This window comes from Chelonia mydas, chromosome 24 (genome assembly GCF_015237465.2).
Source record: "Chelonia mydas isolate rCheMyd1 chromosome 24, rCheMyd1.pri.v2, whole genome shotgun sequence".
Lineage (NCBI taxonomy): Eukaryota > Metazoa > Chordata > Testudines > Cheloniidae > Chelonia > Chelonia mydas.
The window spans coordinates 10,356,642-10,372,557 of NC_051264.2; the positions used below are offsets into that span (position 1 = coordinate 10,356,642).

Genomic DNA, 15,916 nt, shown 5'->3' on the forward strand with positions numbered 1-15,916 from the left:
GGGCTCTGGGTGTAACTTTTTCTTGGCAACCCTACTTTTCCCCACAAGACTCCACAGTACAGCGTATCCTGAGTAGATCTGGATCAACACTTCATAGATTTAAGTGTCAGATTTAGGGGCCCTTTTCTGCTGCTCTTCTCATAACTGAATGGTTATGTGCTGTGCATGCAAACCTGATTGGTTGGGGTGGGGAACATGCAAGCTTCATTGATAAGGGCTTGGCACACAATACCTACTCCATCGGAGCTGTGTTTTTCTGTCAATTTTCTCCTACAGAGTTGGGTTCGTGCACAGCTAGTGGAAAACATTTTAGCCACCAGCAGCTGCACCTCTACCCACTACAGATGTTCACGCCCCCTCCAAGCCCAACCCCCAATCATTAAAAACCTAGGCGACCAGTATATACAAGCTGCTTTGCTGTAAAGCAATTAGGGTTGCTACACGCCCACTCACCCCAAGCCTGGCAAACCCACAAGAACAAGGAAATGAAGAGTTAGACACCAACAGTACATACCCTCTCCTGACCCACCTTCCCAGGCCACACCTGCAGCATATAGGGTGTACGGGATACTGCAGGCCATGGTTGAGGAATAACCCTCTAACCCTCACCCCCGTAAACTGGGGGAAGGAATTCCAATACACCATGAAAGCAGCTTCCTACCAGGTGGTGAGGACAGAACTTCTTAAGCACGCCATTGTTTTCATTTTCATCTATTTTCCGCTGATCATAAATCCTAGGTGAAGACAGAAAGCCGGTAAGATTAATGCCAAATTCAAACACACATAAAACTCTTGCACGAATTAAGTGCTTTTCTGCAAATGAGTTTTCAAGTGCCCTACAGCTTCTAACTATGCAGATTAGACGTATCCAAGTCACTTCACCCTGAATTAAATGCACCACCTCCGAGATGGAATGTGGCAGCTGTTTAAGACTGCAGTCAACTGAAACTCTAGAGGGAACGCAGATAAAATGCAAGTATTAGAACTGGGATTTGGCCATGATAGAGGCTGACACACCAGCTCTTGTGAGCACAGCCACGTGATCTTTAATGACAATGAGAGGTTGGGGCCTTAAATCTGAGTCTCATCTGATAGAAGGCAACACCTGCAGCTTACTGTCTCCTTACATCATGCTGGAGCAGTTACATTTGTACCAACTACACCCCAGAGAGTTTTAGCTAAACAACAAGATAAGGGAGAATGTAGGGAGAAGATAGGCAAGAGAGAAAATAGGTTTTCAGCTGAGATTTGATGCAACTCAGAGACACCATGTGGCAAGAGACAAGATTGTGTCTCCTGCCAGCTGGCAGAAAGGGAAACGGTTCTTACCCCAAAAAAGGGGGACAGAGGTGGCTAGTGCTAGCTGAGCAGGTGAAGGGAATTCAACAGGGAAAAACCCTGGGTTGTGGAGTAGGTCTGGGGCAAGCAGGAGTGGGGAGCCTGTGGAGGACAGGATGAGGCTGTGTATAATTGTGGAACAAGGTTTACAACCAACCAACCAACCAACCCACTAATAAAACCACCAGCACAAAGTCACCAGGGCCAGTTGGTATCACACAAGAGTTCTGAAGGAACTCCTATGAAAATGTAGAACTACTAACTGTTGTTTGTAACCTGTCATTTACATCAGCCTCTAGACCAGATGAAAGAAAAGGAGTACTTGTGGCATCTTAGAGACTAACCAATTTATTTGAGCATAAGCTTTCCGATGAATGCATCCGATGAAGTGAGCTGTAGCTTACGAAGGCTTATGCTCAAATAAATTGGTTAGTCTCTAAGATGCCACAAGTACTCCTTTTCTTTTTGCGAATACAGACTAACACGGCTGCTACTCTGAAACCTGTACCAGATGACTGGAGAATAGCTAATGTGATGCCGAATTTTAAAAAAGCTCCAGAGGCGAGTCTGGCAAGCCTAACTTAAGTACCAGGCAAACTGATTGAAACTATACGAAGAACAGAATCAGACACACATGAACATGATTAGTTGAAGAGGCACAGCTTTTGTAAAGGGAAATCATGCCTCACCAATCTGTTAGAATTCTTTGAGGAGTCAACAAATTTGAATAAGGGTGATCCTTACAGTGTACTTGGACTTTCAGAAAGCTTTGACAAGGTCCCTCACCAAAGGCTCTTATGCAAAGTAAGGTGTCATGGGATAAGGGGGAAGGTCCTTTCATGGATCATTAACTAGTTAAAAGATACTAAACAAAAAGGTAGGAAGAAATGGTCATTTTGCAGTGGAAAGAGGTAAATAGTGGGGTCCCCCAAGGATCTGTACTGGACCAGTGCAGTTCAAGACATTCATAAATGATCTAGAAAAAGGGGTAGACAGTGAGGTGGCAAAGTTTGCAGTCGATATAAAATTACTCAAGGTAAGTCCAAAGCAGACTGTGAGGAGTTACAAAGGGATCTCCCAAAACTGGGAGACTGGAAACAAAATGGCAAATTAAATTCAGATTTGCAGATGAAAGCAATGCACATTAGAAAACAATCACAGCTCTACATACAAAAAGATGGGATCTAAACTAGCTGTTACCATGCAAGATCTGGGAGTCATTGCAGACTGAGCAGATGTTTTCAGAGAACAACGTGCAGCAGCAGACAAAAAAACCCTAACAGAGTGTTATGAATGAATAGGAAAGGGATAGATAAGACAGAAAATATTGTGCCACTAAATAAATCCATGGTATGCCCACACCTTGAATACTCTGTGCAGTTCTACATGCCCCATCTCAAAAAAAAGAAACATTAGAATACAAAAAAGTACAAAGAAGGGCAACAAAAACTAGGAGTACAGAACAGCTTCCATACAAAGATTAAAAAGACAGGACTATACAGCTAAGAAAAGACAACTGAAGGGGGAATATGAGAGAGGTCTATACAATCACGAAGGGTGCGGAGAAAAAATGAATATGGAAATGTTATTTACTCCATCCCATAACACAAACCAGAGATCACCCAATGAAATTGATGGAAGATTTAAAACAAAAAGGAAGTACTTCTTCACACAGTGCACAGTCAACCTGTAAAACTTGTTGCCGGGGGATGAGGCGAAGGCCAAAAAGTATAACTGGGTTCAAAAAAAAAAAAAAAAAAAAAAAAAACACACCACACACACACACCACACAAACAGGTAAGTTCATGGGGATAGGTTCATCACGAGCTATTAGCCAAGATGGTCAGGGATGCAGCCCCGTACTCTGAGTGTCCCTAAACCTCTGACAGCTAGAAACTGGGACTGAACAACGCGGGACGGATCACTCAATAAAATGTCCTGTTCTGTTGACTCCCTCGGAAGCATCTGGCACCGGCCACTATCAGAATATGGGATTCTGGGCTAGACGGACCACTGGTCTGACCCAGTTTAGCCGTTCTGATGCTCTTAGGGTGAGGCTGCATGTAAAACAGGCAGCTTCAAGTGTGACACCGAAGTTGCACACAAAAGCAAATGGGAGTTCTGAGCTGAGGCGGGAGGTGGGTTGATTTGTGCTCATGTGCAGTGAAAGCTCTTGGAGAGATTTAGATGAAGGGAGTAATAGTCATACAGGCAGGAACTCGTGTTTTAAATACAGCAGATTCAAAATACTTGAGCGTAAGAACATAGGAACTGCCAGACCTAATCAGTGATCCTCCTAGTCCAGCACCTTGTTGGACAGCGACTAGAAACAGATGCTTCCGAGGAAGGCACCAGCAGACTAATAATAGAAGAACCAGCCTGTAATGGCAGCTTGCTTTCAACCCATCAGGAGAGGTTGGTTTATGCACCATAGCACATGGGTGTATAACCTAGATACAACTGTAGATATCATCCAGATAAAAAAGACTCTAATCCCTTTCTGACTCCTCCTTGGCCCCAGTGATGCCCTGTGGAAGCAGCAATGCCCATGAAACACCACACAGTGTGTTGGAAGACTATGGAAAGGATGTAGTTACAGGAGTCTTCAGAGCTGCTCGGCTTTCTCCAGGGCGCTGATCACACACCTAAGCCAAATGCTCTAGCCCAATATGGAGCAGTGACTCTGCCTCTCTCATATCTTCTGGAGATGGACTTACCTGACAAACTGATCCCTGCCGCCCACAGCAAAGTGGTGCGTATTAGAGGGATTCACATAAATGGTGTAGAGACCCACTTTCTTTTCTTTCTCCTTTGTCACAACCAGTTTCCTTTAAAGAGGAGGAAAATAAGATCCATGTGTTAACAATGTCCAGATGGGAACTGCAGGCATATCTCTAAGCTCACTCATCAGACAGATTTCTCTTTTTTTTTTTTTTACTCTTAAAGTGAGTAAGAAACAAGTCATTTCTGGCTCAAACTGAAGAAAGCACATGACTATGATTTTATGCTGCTGTTCCTAGTCAACACACAGTGGAGTGAAGTCATTTTCTGATTTTTTTCCTTCGAAACAGAATTTAACAGAGGGGATGTGAAGTGTTTTGCTACTTGTACCAGAGGCTGATGCATCTGTACAATTGGTAATAACGTACTGCAAGCTAAAGGGCACCAGACTTTATCCAAAAGCTGAAACACTTGTGCTAAGGTTATTCTAGCCAGAAGGATAAGACTCAAACTTTTTTAAAAAGCTACACAAGTACAGGCCCAATATTTAGGTTTTGTAGAAGCTAGTATGAATGGAAATGTTTTCATGATATTTAAGTGATGACACTTCAAATCATCTCCTGGCATATTAAATCCAAACAGCAGCATAGACACTATTTCAGGAAAACTAGACAAAACGTGAAACTGACCATACCTAGCTTCACTGACCATGCAGCTCCATTTTAGTATTATTTCAGTTGTAATAAGCAGAAGGTTTTAAAGGTTTAAGATCTAAGATTTTTGTTTTAAACAATGTCCCTTTAATCTTTGCTCCATAACCAAAGAAGATGGTTTTAAAATTGTAGGCAATCTAGATGTGGCGTATACAAACTAAGAACAGTCTATGTAAGAAGACACGCTCAGATGCTGTTGACTTTGAAACCCTTCATTTTAAATCAGATCTTCAAAAAGAGATTCTAGTGCTTCAGAAAAGGACTATTACTAAACTAGAAGCCTGCTTTAAAAGCAACCTGCGTATTTTGGAAATTTGTCAAAAAATGACAGTGCAACATGTGATACGAGGTTAAAACCTTAAACAACCTGCTAGTTCAATTATGATTTTTCAATTAACTACAACAGAGTGTAGCAAGAGGCTCACACTAAAAGCTTCAAGTGCAAGACTGATTAATTACTGCACTTCAGACCCTTCACTAAACAGACTGGGTAACGGAGTATCTCGCACCCGTAGAAGCCTCTTTCATATTCAATCACATTGGTAGGTCTTGAACAAAACAAAAACATGCAGTTCAGCCCTTGACTGAGCCTTGACAGCAGCCACAGTACAGGTGCAAAGACACTGCAGTGTGAGTTTGTGCTTCTGCAGCTATCATGACAGACGGAGGGAGCCCCTTGAGGGGGGAAGGGAGGTCAGTCCCAGTGGCCTAAATTCAGCGAGGCTGACAAATGCAGACAAAGTGCCAAATTCATGTCATGTGGGCCACCAAACATCTGCCAGAGAATCAGAAAGCAGCAGGGAGGACTCAGACCACTCGTGTAAACACTGTCTATCCTGGCCATTAACAAACACCTTGAGCCCTCCAGTCCAAAGGGGACACACTGATTTAGTCATTAAAAGATTCTCTACAGCAGAGTAAACAGTTTGCTTAGGCTTACTTGAGAGCAATAAAGTTGGCTGTCTCTAGGTCAGCCTGATAAAACCCTTGCACATCAGACAACTAGCAAAACATACAGGCCAATTTAAAATGATCCACTACACATTTCACCGAGGTAATGTTCTGGCATACAGCAGAACGTCCGAGGCCTCAGGAACCATTAGGAGGTTCAAAACCTCATTGATTCACCAGGATCTCATAGCAATCAACAGCAAGCGTCAAGGAAAGATACTTACGAAGCAGGGCGGTCTTGTCTCAGGTCAATGGTGAAGACCACAGCATCTTCGCCAGCTGATAAGAAAGTGCATGGAGAATCCGGCTCTAGGGCCAACTGGAAGATAAATGCTTTGGGATTGGCTCCCTTTTTAACCAACAAGTGGGACAAGACTCCTTCCCTCTGTATACCCCCCTCCCTTCCTCCTGAGATTGGAAAGCACTTCAATGACTAAGCCTCACAAAACCTGGGACAGGCTGATGTATGATTTTTAGTCTGTCAGTAGGACTGGGACAGGTGCATCTGCCTTGAGACTGAAGAGGGGGAAAAAGGGCTCTGAGGCTGCACCCCCTGCTTCAAAGAAAGCAGAGCTGGCCACTTGGACCCACTCTGCAGTGCGTTCTGGGACACAGTAGGCTGAGCAGAGCCAGAGCGGGGGGATTCGATCAGGTTGTTAGGGCAGTTAAGTCACATTTTGATATCTGTAAGGGAAGAGAGGTGGAAGGAGGTCAGTTTCAATTTCCTACCGCAGTTAGACACGCTGGGTAGGTTTATTCTTAGCACATCACTTCGATGGGTCTGCGATAAGACGATGCACACCCTTCACTGCCTGCCCCTCCTGTATTAAGAGGCCGCTGGTGGTTATTTCAGTAGTGCCCAGAGGCTCAGATTGATATGCTTGGTGCTGCACAGACAGAGGCACCGTCGCTGTCCTCAGGAGTTCACAACTTGAGATTAGGTCTCAGTCGCTTGCTTGCTCCTCTGTGACCAGTTGTGCAAATGTAATCAGCACTTTACGTTTGATGAAAATGCTTCTTGAAAGAGCCACTGAGGTCCGTCCTGTCAGCATTTCCACATCTTGCCCAATTGCAGGACACAGTGGTAAATGTACAGGTGCCTGTGCTATAGACCAAGCAGATTGCAGCCCATCCGGCCTTCAGTGCCGATGACATAGCTCATTAGTCAATATCCTGCACGTGACTGAGCAGCCCCAACTTGGATTGAGACAGAGCATGCTGGGATATGCAGTTTTCATGGGCCGCAGGCCATGCTATAGAACTCCAAATGCTGCATTTGGCCTACACTTTGACAGCCCCCCCAGGATAAACACACTCCTGCTACAAGGACCATAAAAACCGATGTAGCAAGAAGCCTCATAAAATCCAGAAGAGAATTGTTACTGAGCAGCCTCTGGCAGGGGAGGAAACCAAAGAAAAGGCACAACTCTTTAATTAGGATTGCAAAGGACTTCAGAAGCACTCCACAGGAGATTAGATGCTGCGCAGTACAATCACAGATTAAATTCAATGTAGGTAAACGCGTGGCAACGCAAACTGAAAGGCTCCAGGACAACCTGTACTTCCCGCATTGTTCTGACCTTAAAGCTAGGAGTCCTAGCCGGCACCAGGGACTTATCTACTTTGCATGCAGGAGCCATCAAGACAGAAAGATGCTCGAGGTGCATTTAGGAGGGGCCAGAGTAGGTGAAAAGGGAGGACCTGTGACCCTGTGCCATAGTGTGCTCCACAGAGAGCCCAAGAGGCAATCCTCAGCGCCAGGCGTCTTCAGAGGAAAGCCCTGGACAATGAGGGAGTCCAAATCTTACCACCTTTGAAGTGCAACGTGAGACCCATCTCCTTGGGCAGGCGTTCCCTTAGCAGTGACTGGAGAAGGGACGGGCCAGTTCTCAGAGACACGCAACTGAGTTAAAGGAACACATCAGCTTCAGAGGAAACCTACATACCGAGGGAGGAGGAGAAGGCAAAGGCCTTTCAAATCATGCTTTATTTTAGATGGAGGTTTATATACACTGAAAATAGGGGATGGAGAAGGGTACTGGCTGGTTCCATGGTCACACAGGGATAAGCAATTCCTTTTGACACCTAATGTATGGGAAGCCTGGCTGCTACGGGCCCTAGCCGTCCCTACACCCTGGCACCAGACAGAAACAGTAGCTAGTTTGCTCACCTTATGTGAGGCTCCCTTGTGCTGTGCCACGCGCTTGGTGTTTCTGCAGCACTGGGTGGCGGAGAGTTCGGCTACCCGGACTTGGCCATCCCGAGCGCACATGGCTAGAGTCGAGTCGCCACTGTTGGGGAGGAACTTGGCCTGGAGGAGAGCAAAAGGAGATGCTGCGTTCCACTGGGGGTGAGAACAGCTGCCCTCCCACATTCCTTGGGGCTGGAATCCCACCCACCCTCCACCACAAACACAGCAGCATGATCCATGGACTGAGCATATAGGCAAAAAAACAGGGAGGCCCAAGCTGTAATGCCACCTCTGATAGCAGGTCACTGGCGTTCCATGCCTCAGTTTCTCCATGTGCAAGTAGGATAAGGACTAGTAGGACTGTCGTCCTTCCTGGGAAGGGGGGCTGCAAAGGCTGGCTTGGAGTCTATACAGTACTTTGAACAGGGTTTGAACAATTCTACCAGCAATTCTATCCTAGCCAGAGAGATGCCCTGCACAGTGCAGTGGCAATGGCCTGGCTGAGAAGCCCAGCATTACCTCCATCTCAAGCAGGTATGGAGAGGTGGAGATGCAGGGATGCCCACAGGTTTGCGCCTGGACTTGGTCTTTCCTATTAGCCTCTGGTGAGCAGGTGGGATAAAACATGAAGTCCCTTCCCCACAGCAACCTCTGGCTGCTAGAAAGCCAAAGTTCTCTGCTCTCCCTGGCACTCCAGAGCCTCCTGCAAGCGTGGAGGCTGCTCCCCTAAGGCCCTTCTCCACAAACAGCTCCGGCCTCCATCACTGCTCCCAGCTTCCCCTAAGGAGCAGCAGCAGACTGGACTGCCAGAGTATCTGCTACCATTCAGAACCCTCTGGGAAGCAGCTCAGAGCAGACTCAGTTGAGGTGCTATTGGCCGGCTTTGCCTTTGGGAGGCTCTTCATAGCTGTACAGGCCCAAGACGCTATGAAAGCTCAGCTGGGCTGCCACTGGCTCTCCCACTCGCCAGGGAAAGCTCGGCTGACTTGCCGGGGCTTTGAAAAGAAAAAAAAAAAAAATGCAACGTATCTACTGCAGTCTCCAGCAGCTACACCCTTTACAAAGAGGAGCAAGAGGGCTCGTAACACAGCAGGGAAGTTAGCATTCTCCCCAGTTAACATCTGGGAGAAGCTGAGGTACAGCGATTAATGTAGAGTCTTCCAGCACATCAATGGCAGAGGTGCAATAGGACCCTGGAGTCCTGGCACCGAGACACCTGCTCTCGCAGCACACAAACATGGTCAGTTACTTTCACCCCTTTACAAACGTAGCAGAATAACTCAGCTCTTGCCATCTTTCTAAGCGGAGCGGGAGACGCCCCTACCAGCCCCTTCAGCTACCCGCTTCTCCCAACACTCAGCCCCACCCCCCTCACCTGGAAGACGTTGCTCTTGTGGCCGCTCTCAAACTCCAGCACCGGCTGCCTCCTGACCCAGTCCCAAACCACCACCTTAAGGTCATCGCTGCCGCTGGCCAGCCATGTGCCACGCTGGTTAAAGTGCAAGGTATTGACACAGCCGCCATGCCCCTCTAGGCCGTGCTGGAGGTGGAAACGTTGCACAAAGACCCTGGCCCCGCAGGCCTCGTAGACAAAGCGTGAGCTGAAGCCCAGCTCCCTCTCCCGGAGGGCACGCACAGCCTGCCAGCGGGGCGGAGGAAGAGCAGTCGTCTCTGAGGACACCCAGTCCTCCAGCGCCCGCTCATCATCCGAGGAGTCTTGATCGTGGTTGGCACGTTTGCGCTGGGCACGCCGCCGGGACCGCTGCTCCTCCTCCTCCTCCTCTTCCTCCTCATCTGAGTGGGACCGGTCGTGGGCCTGGTTCTCCTCATTGATCGAGTAGTGGCCTGTGTCATCCATACTGTCAGAGTCCTTTTCCTCTCCCGAGCTCTCCGTGTCCGTGTCCCGGCTCTCTGTGCTGGTGCGGTTGGGCCCTACGTCGTCCCCAGTGAGGCTCAGGCTGAGGTCAGAGGCCTCTACTTCGATGCCTGAGGAAGTCTCTCGCCCCTCCTCTGCTCCAGACATTTCTTCGGGGCTGCTGGATAAGCTCCCTGCACAGGACAGACCATGTGATTTATTCTAGGGTAAATAACTTCACATCTCTATAGCATCAAAGGATTCTCATGTACCCAAAAGCACCGCTGAAATGCAGTCACTTCCAGGGTAGAGGCCAGCACAACAGAATGGGGAGAAAATTCCAGCCAAATCCCTACTCTTACAAAGGGCCATGGGATCGCCAGCGTATACATAGAGTGACCAAGACGTGGAGTTACAGTCTGGTCCACAGACCCAGAACCATTTATGTCGCATCTAGCTCCCTGAAAGATGGAACTTTCAAAGCAGTGGTTCTATTCTAGGAAACCCCTGTATTTTACACCTGATGTTTAAATCACTGGGACATCCCTCTGGGCAACACTAGCTCAGGAACAAGCCTCTGGCCAATTGTTTCGCTCCCATGCATTACATTTTTAATTGCAGCTTCATTCAGGGATCCCATCTCCCCCAGAGCATACAATTAACCCTCTTCCATTTATTAACAGGCTCACAGACTGCTATAAACAAGGTCAGGATTCTGTAACCTCCACTCATTTAGCAACAAATGAAATCTGCCCCACGTTGCAATACCTTGCACAAGGGTTTTAACAAATCTCTACTCCCATGTACAGAGGAGCAGGGTTTAGGCAGATGTAGGATGTTACCTGGCATTTGAATCAACAGCTAGCTTTGCCATGCTTCTGGGGGAGGGGGGGTTCTCTACAGTATTAGGCAACAATCCTGCTTACACAGACATACTCCTCTTCTTCATGACAAAGGCTATCTGAAGGCCAGTTCTGCTTTTTAAGGGTTTCTCTGCCGATCCTCCTCCACCTGAAGATGATCCAGCCATCATCTGATTCCAGGGATTTTGAAGGAGGAGACAACAGTGGAGCAGATATTAGGAACAGAGGGCCTAATGCTGGGTCTCCAGAAGTCAATGGAAGTTGTGTCACGGACTTCAGTGGAACCAGGAATTGGTCCAGAGATCCTATTCTAATGCAACTTTGTTAGTGAAGTGATGGAAGAGAAAACACGGATATAGGGACAGAATGAGGGTCCCCCCCACCCCCGCTGCAGGATGCTTAGATAGGACATTTGTTTCCCCCATATCACTTTAGACAGCTTATGCAGAGCTAAGTGAACAATTCACAGGGTAAGTGATTTGTTTGGCAAATGTGGCCTCTTCTGCTGCTCATAAGCAGACGACCATCTTTGTGGTGTTCACTAACCAAAGCTATTCAATATCTTGCACAACCAAACCCGCCAACGGAGGGCTGGTGAGCACTCGAATCACATTGTGGAACGCTTCAGAGAGGAATTTGTTTGGTCACAGTGTTCATTTCATTTAATGAAATGCATTTTGGTGCCACAGCCAATATTTGCTTTGTACCAGAATTGACACTAAGAGCTCTTCATCTGAAGAAGGGGTCACAACCGGCAAATTTAGAGGGTTGTGAACGTGCTCAGAGCAATCACTAAATGATCCCAAATCTCTTGTTGTTCACTGAGCGCTAGCCTTAAGCGCAGACAACTCAGACGGGTCTTCACCCCCTACCCTTACCATTGGCTATGTCTGTTTTTCCCTCCGTGCTACTCCCCTTATCCGACATCTTGTTTTTGTTCAGGGTGAACCTGCAATTGAGAGATTAAAAAAAATGAGAGTTGGCAACAGCAAGAGGAGAGATCCCGTGAGACCGTTTCGTAAAAGCCCCGGCTTTCTAACACAGACTTGGTCCAGGAAGAGCGCCCCCCTTCGCAGCAAACTGCAACGGCTTGGCCCCGTGTACTGAGAAATAGTACCCACCTCCCAAACAGGGAAGAGCTGCTTTAACGACACTGGACTGTTTACCACAGGACATGTACTATCAAATCCATCATAAAACAGCTAGAACCCTAACATTTTCTCTAAGGCTGCTAGAGTTGGATTAGCAGAGATCAAGATATGGCTGGTGAATCTTGCCCATATGCTCAGGGTTCAGCTGATCACCGTATTTGGGGTCGGGAAGGAATTTTCCCTCCAGGGCAGATTGGAAGAGGCCCTGGATGTTTTTCGCCTTCATCTGTAGCATGAAGCACGGGTCACTTGCTGGAGGATTCTCTGCTCCTTGAAGTCTTTAAGCCACGATCTGAGGACTTCAATGGCTCAGACATAGGTGAGAGGTTTTTCGCAGGAGTGGGTGGGTGAGATGCTGTGGCCTGCGTTGTGCAGGAGGTCGGACTAGATGATCATAATGGTCCCTTCTGACCTTAGTATCTATGAATCTATACCCAATGTGCTAGTTTCAAATACACTAGGAAGTGGGGGGGGGGGGGGGGGGGGGGGGGGGGGGGGGGGGAAGGAAGCCACATTTCCCCAGTAAATGCCTCCAAATTCCATAGCTCCTTTTACCTCAAAGAATCCCAAACTCATCTCCAAGCTATCCAGGGGGACAACTTTGCTGGCCACTTCTGGGATGGAAGGTGACTGTGCATTATTAAAAACGGCAACATTGGATAGCAGTTTACTGTCTACAGAGGACACTTCAGAAACGTAATGCCATCAGTCAAGGTGGCATTTGGCCACGACATTGGGGCCATCATACAAACTCTTTGGTAGTCCTATCACAACTTGTTAATATCCACAAGTGGTCAGGAGCTCAGCTTTCTCTCTCCTCTGATGTGTGATAACTGGAGCATCACAGTGTGCCCTTTACACCACGTCGGGATATGGGTTCAGAATACCTACACTTACTTCTAGATGACCTAAATATTCCTTGGGATGTCTCCCACTCGAATACTGACCCTGTTTAGTGCACAAGATCAGTGGAAAATACATCATAGTACAGTTATGGCTGCTACCATTGCAGTCCAAAACTAACAAGCATAACTTCTGCAATGCTCTGGTTCTCAGGGGACAATTCTTCCCCTCTGCCCCCATCCAACCATTTCCACGTCTGTACAGTCCTCCAGCTGCATTCTTCCATGAAGACTGCCTTGACCCAACAGGGAAGCGAAGGCCCCATGACCCAATGCACCTACTTAATTTCTTAAAGCCTTCCACCATATTTCCCTATGTGAACCCTCCCCAGTCTCTCCACCTTGGTCCTCTGACTCCCCTTTCATTTGTATCTTGTCACAAGGCAAACTCTTTCCATCCAACTCCTGATCCCCAGCTACACTCAAAGGAATGAGGAGTTATTGACATTAGCTCTGCAACAACAGCTACACAAAATCCATCCATAACTGAAAAGACCAGTTTCACATGCCCATATCACAAAATTAAGCATGTTAGATCTGAAATACAGCTGAGGAAGGGTAGCTTTGAGGTGCAGTAAGTGCTGACATCACAGATTGTAGCATCAAAAGCTAGTCAAGAAGCTTTTTCACCTCAAATCACAGATTTCTAAACACCTTCCTATGCACGGAGGTGCTTCCAAACCTCAAACGCTCTCAGTGATGTAGTGGGAGGACTGGGTATTCCCACTGGAAGGCCCACTGCTCTGGAATTTAGCCCCCTCACTAGTCTGGAATCCAAGACTTGACCTTCAGGACTCATTTATCCTCCCATGCTTTTCCCAGAGCACAGGGGAACTCCAGTGCACTGGAAGCTTATCTGTGAGGTTGGAAGCTCCCTCACACTTGCTGCCATTGCTCAATTAATTGAACATTTTAATTTTACATGAGCACATGATCAATCCAAAACAAAAGAGAAATAGTGCTCTAGCGTTTCCAGCTCCCTCCATTCCAAGGGCATTGTGGAATAGATCTTTAGTTGCCCCACAGTGACATTCCATGGGATCTCATGCTGGCAACGGCTACTTTTAGTTTCCTTAAAGCAAATCTTAAGCCCAGTCACCTCCAGAATCCCTTCAAAACCCAACAGGAAAGTTACCAAGGTAGTAGCTATGCTATCCTGTCAGGTACTCTACAGGGTTCTCCCCCCCCAATTCCTGAATTAAATATTCCAGCCTCCTGGTCTCGGCCAAGTGTTTTAGTGTTAATTCCCTGAGGGGAAAATCGTTAACAAAACAAAAACAAAACAAAAAAAAACTTTGTCTAGCTCCCAGAGCTCTTCCCATGGCAGAGAATTTTCAGTTTGCAGCCTGCTAGAGGCAAAGGAGCTATTCAATATTAATCTTTCCATCGAGCCACAATTAGTAAAACTGCTTTTAGGCATTAACTTCAAAGCGGACTGTATCATATTGGTCTACACCACAGGGATATCCCCCTCCTACTGGATTTTAGTGACTTTTTTAAAAATAGCATGGAGTCTCTTATTTTCTGAAGTATCGAGAAAAGGCAGTATTCTCTTTACTATCGGCCATTTCCAGGGCTGTTAACGGAACCTGTAATTAATGCAGCTCTGTGCACTTCTCTACTTTGTCCATCAGCATCAACGATGCCTGAATATGTCACCACAAAAAATATTGCACATTTTCTGCTTCGGCAATGGTTTCACAATGCCGTGGGAATCATGTCAGTTAGCCCCTGCTTCCTCCTCCGCAGCAGCTCAGATATAGTTCAATGGGACACCCTGCAAAAACAGTGGCACTATTTGCTCAGTTTATAAACTCCCCCACAACCACCAACAAAAAACGATCTAGGTCACAATTCCAATCAAAGTCAGAAGTGACAAATGTTATTGCCAAGGTGGATCATCGATTTCAATGGCCTGGATTTAAATTGTTCCACCCTGGGTATTGCCCCCACCTGCTGGCGGCTCTGTGGCCCACATAAAGTGAATGGATCTCAATCCAGATCTTGGGAACACAAGTGGATCTTTGCACGCTATCAGTTTTCAGTTGGCCTGATCTGTAGTCTCAGCAGAAAAGGCAAAGATTAGATGGATTAGAGAGAACAAACTCCCACCCCATCCAGCCTACATCCACGAGGTCACACCTCTAGGTCAGTGCTCAGACACACTGATAGGGTAGGGTCAGGGCAGCATGCACTGGAACAAACATACAACATCAGTTTCCATAAATTATCCTTCACAAGCATGAATTTCACTAGACACCCCTAGGGCCTTCAGATTATTTCTTATACTAGTGCAAAACACACATTGTACCAAATTCTGGGACTAATCTATGTGAAAGCATTTACTAGATGTCATCAATACACATATAAATGGTCAGTTTTCAGAATTGGGAGAGGTAAACGGTGGTGTCCCCCAGGGGTCTGTACTGGGACCAATACTATTTAACATTCATAAATGATCTGGAAAAGGAAGTAAACAGTGAGGTGGAAAAATCTGCAGATGATACAAAACTACTCAAGACAGTTAAGTCGCAGGCAGACTGCGAAGAGCTACAAAGGGATCTCATTAAACTACTGGGTGACTGGGCAACAAAATGGCAGATGAAATTTAATGTTGATATATGCAAAGTAATGCACACTGGAAAACAATCCCAACTGTACATATTAAATGACGGGGTCTAAATTAGCTGTTACCATTCAAAAGAGAAATCTTGGAGTCCTTGTGGACAGTTCTCTGAAAACATCCACTCAATGTGCAGCGGCAGTCAAAAAAGCTAACAGAATGTTGGGAATCATTAAGAAGGGGACAGAAAAGACAGAAAATATCATATTGCCTCTATATATATAAATTCATGGTACGCCCACACCTTGAATACTGCATATGGTCGCCCCATCTCAAAAAATATACTGGAATTGGAAAAGGGCAATAAAAATGATTAGGAGCATGGAGCCGCTTCCCTACGAGGAGAGATTAATGACACTGACTTTTCAGCTTGGAAAAGAGACGACTAAGGGGGGATATGATAGAGGTCTGTAAAATCACGACTGGGGTGGAGAAAGTAAATAAGGAAGTGTTATTTACTCCTTCTCATAAGACAAGAACTAGGGGCCACCAAATGAAATTAATAGGCAGCACGTTTAAAAAAACAAAAGGAAGTGTTTCTTCACACAATGCAGAGTCAACCTGAGGAACTCATTGACAGGGGATGCTGTGAAGGCCATGACTATAAC

At 46.5% G+C, this 15,916-nt stretch overlaps 1 protein-coding gene across 4 annotated transcripts in view; it reads right to left on the reverse strand.

Annotated features, from left to right (window-relative positions):
• DCAF8 (DDB1 and CUL4 associated factor 8) overlaps positions 1 to 15,916 on the reverse strand; it is a 53,994-nt gene that overhangs the window by 22,578 nt on the left and 15,500 nt on the right. For 3 of the 4 annotated variants that reach the window (XM_037883307.2, XM_037883306.2, XM_037883308.2), the window contains exons 3-8: positions 11,511 to 11,581; positions 9,290 to 9,963; positions 7,894 to 8,034; positions 5,948 to 6,042; positions 4,056 to 4,166; positions 662 to 734 (exon numbers count right to left, since the gene is read on the reverse strand). In XM_037883307.2, coding sequence (XP_037739235.1) covers positions 662 to 734; positions 4,056 to 4,166; positions 5,948 to 6,042; positions 7,894 to 8,034; positions 9,290 to 9,963; positions 11,511 to 11,559 — 1,143 coding nt within the window. In that variant the 5' untranslated portion in view covers positions 11,560 to 11,581. Of the gene's footprint in view, positions 1 to 661; positions 735 to 4,055; positions 4,167 to 5,947; positions 6,043 to 7,893; positions 8,035 to 9,289; positions 9,964 to 10,695; positions 10,803 to 11,510; positions 11,582 to 15,916 lie in introns of those variants that run through there. The other variant, XM_037883309.2, reaches the window with a different exon arrangement.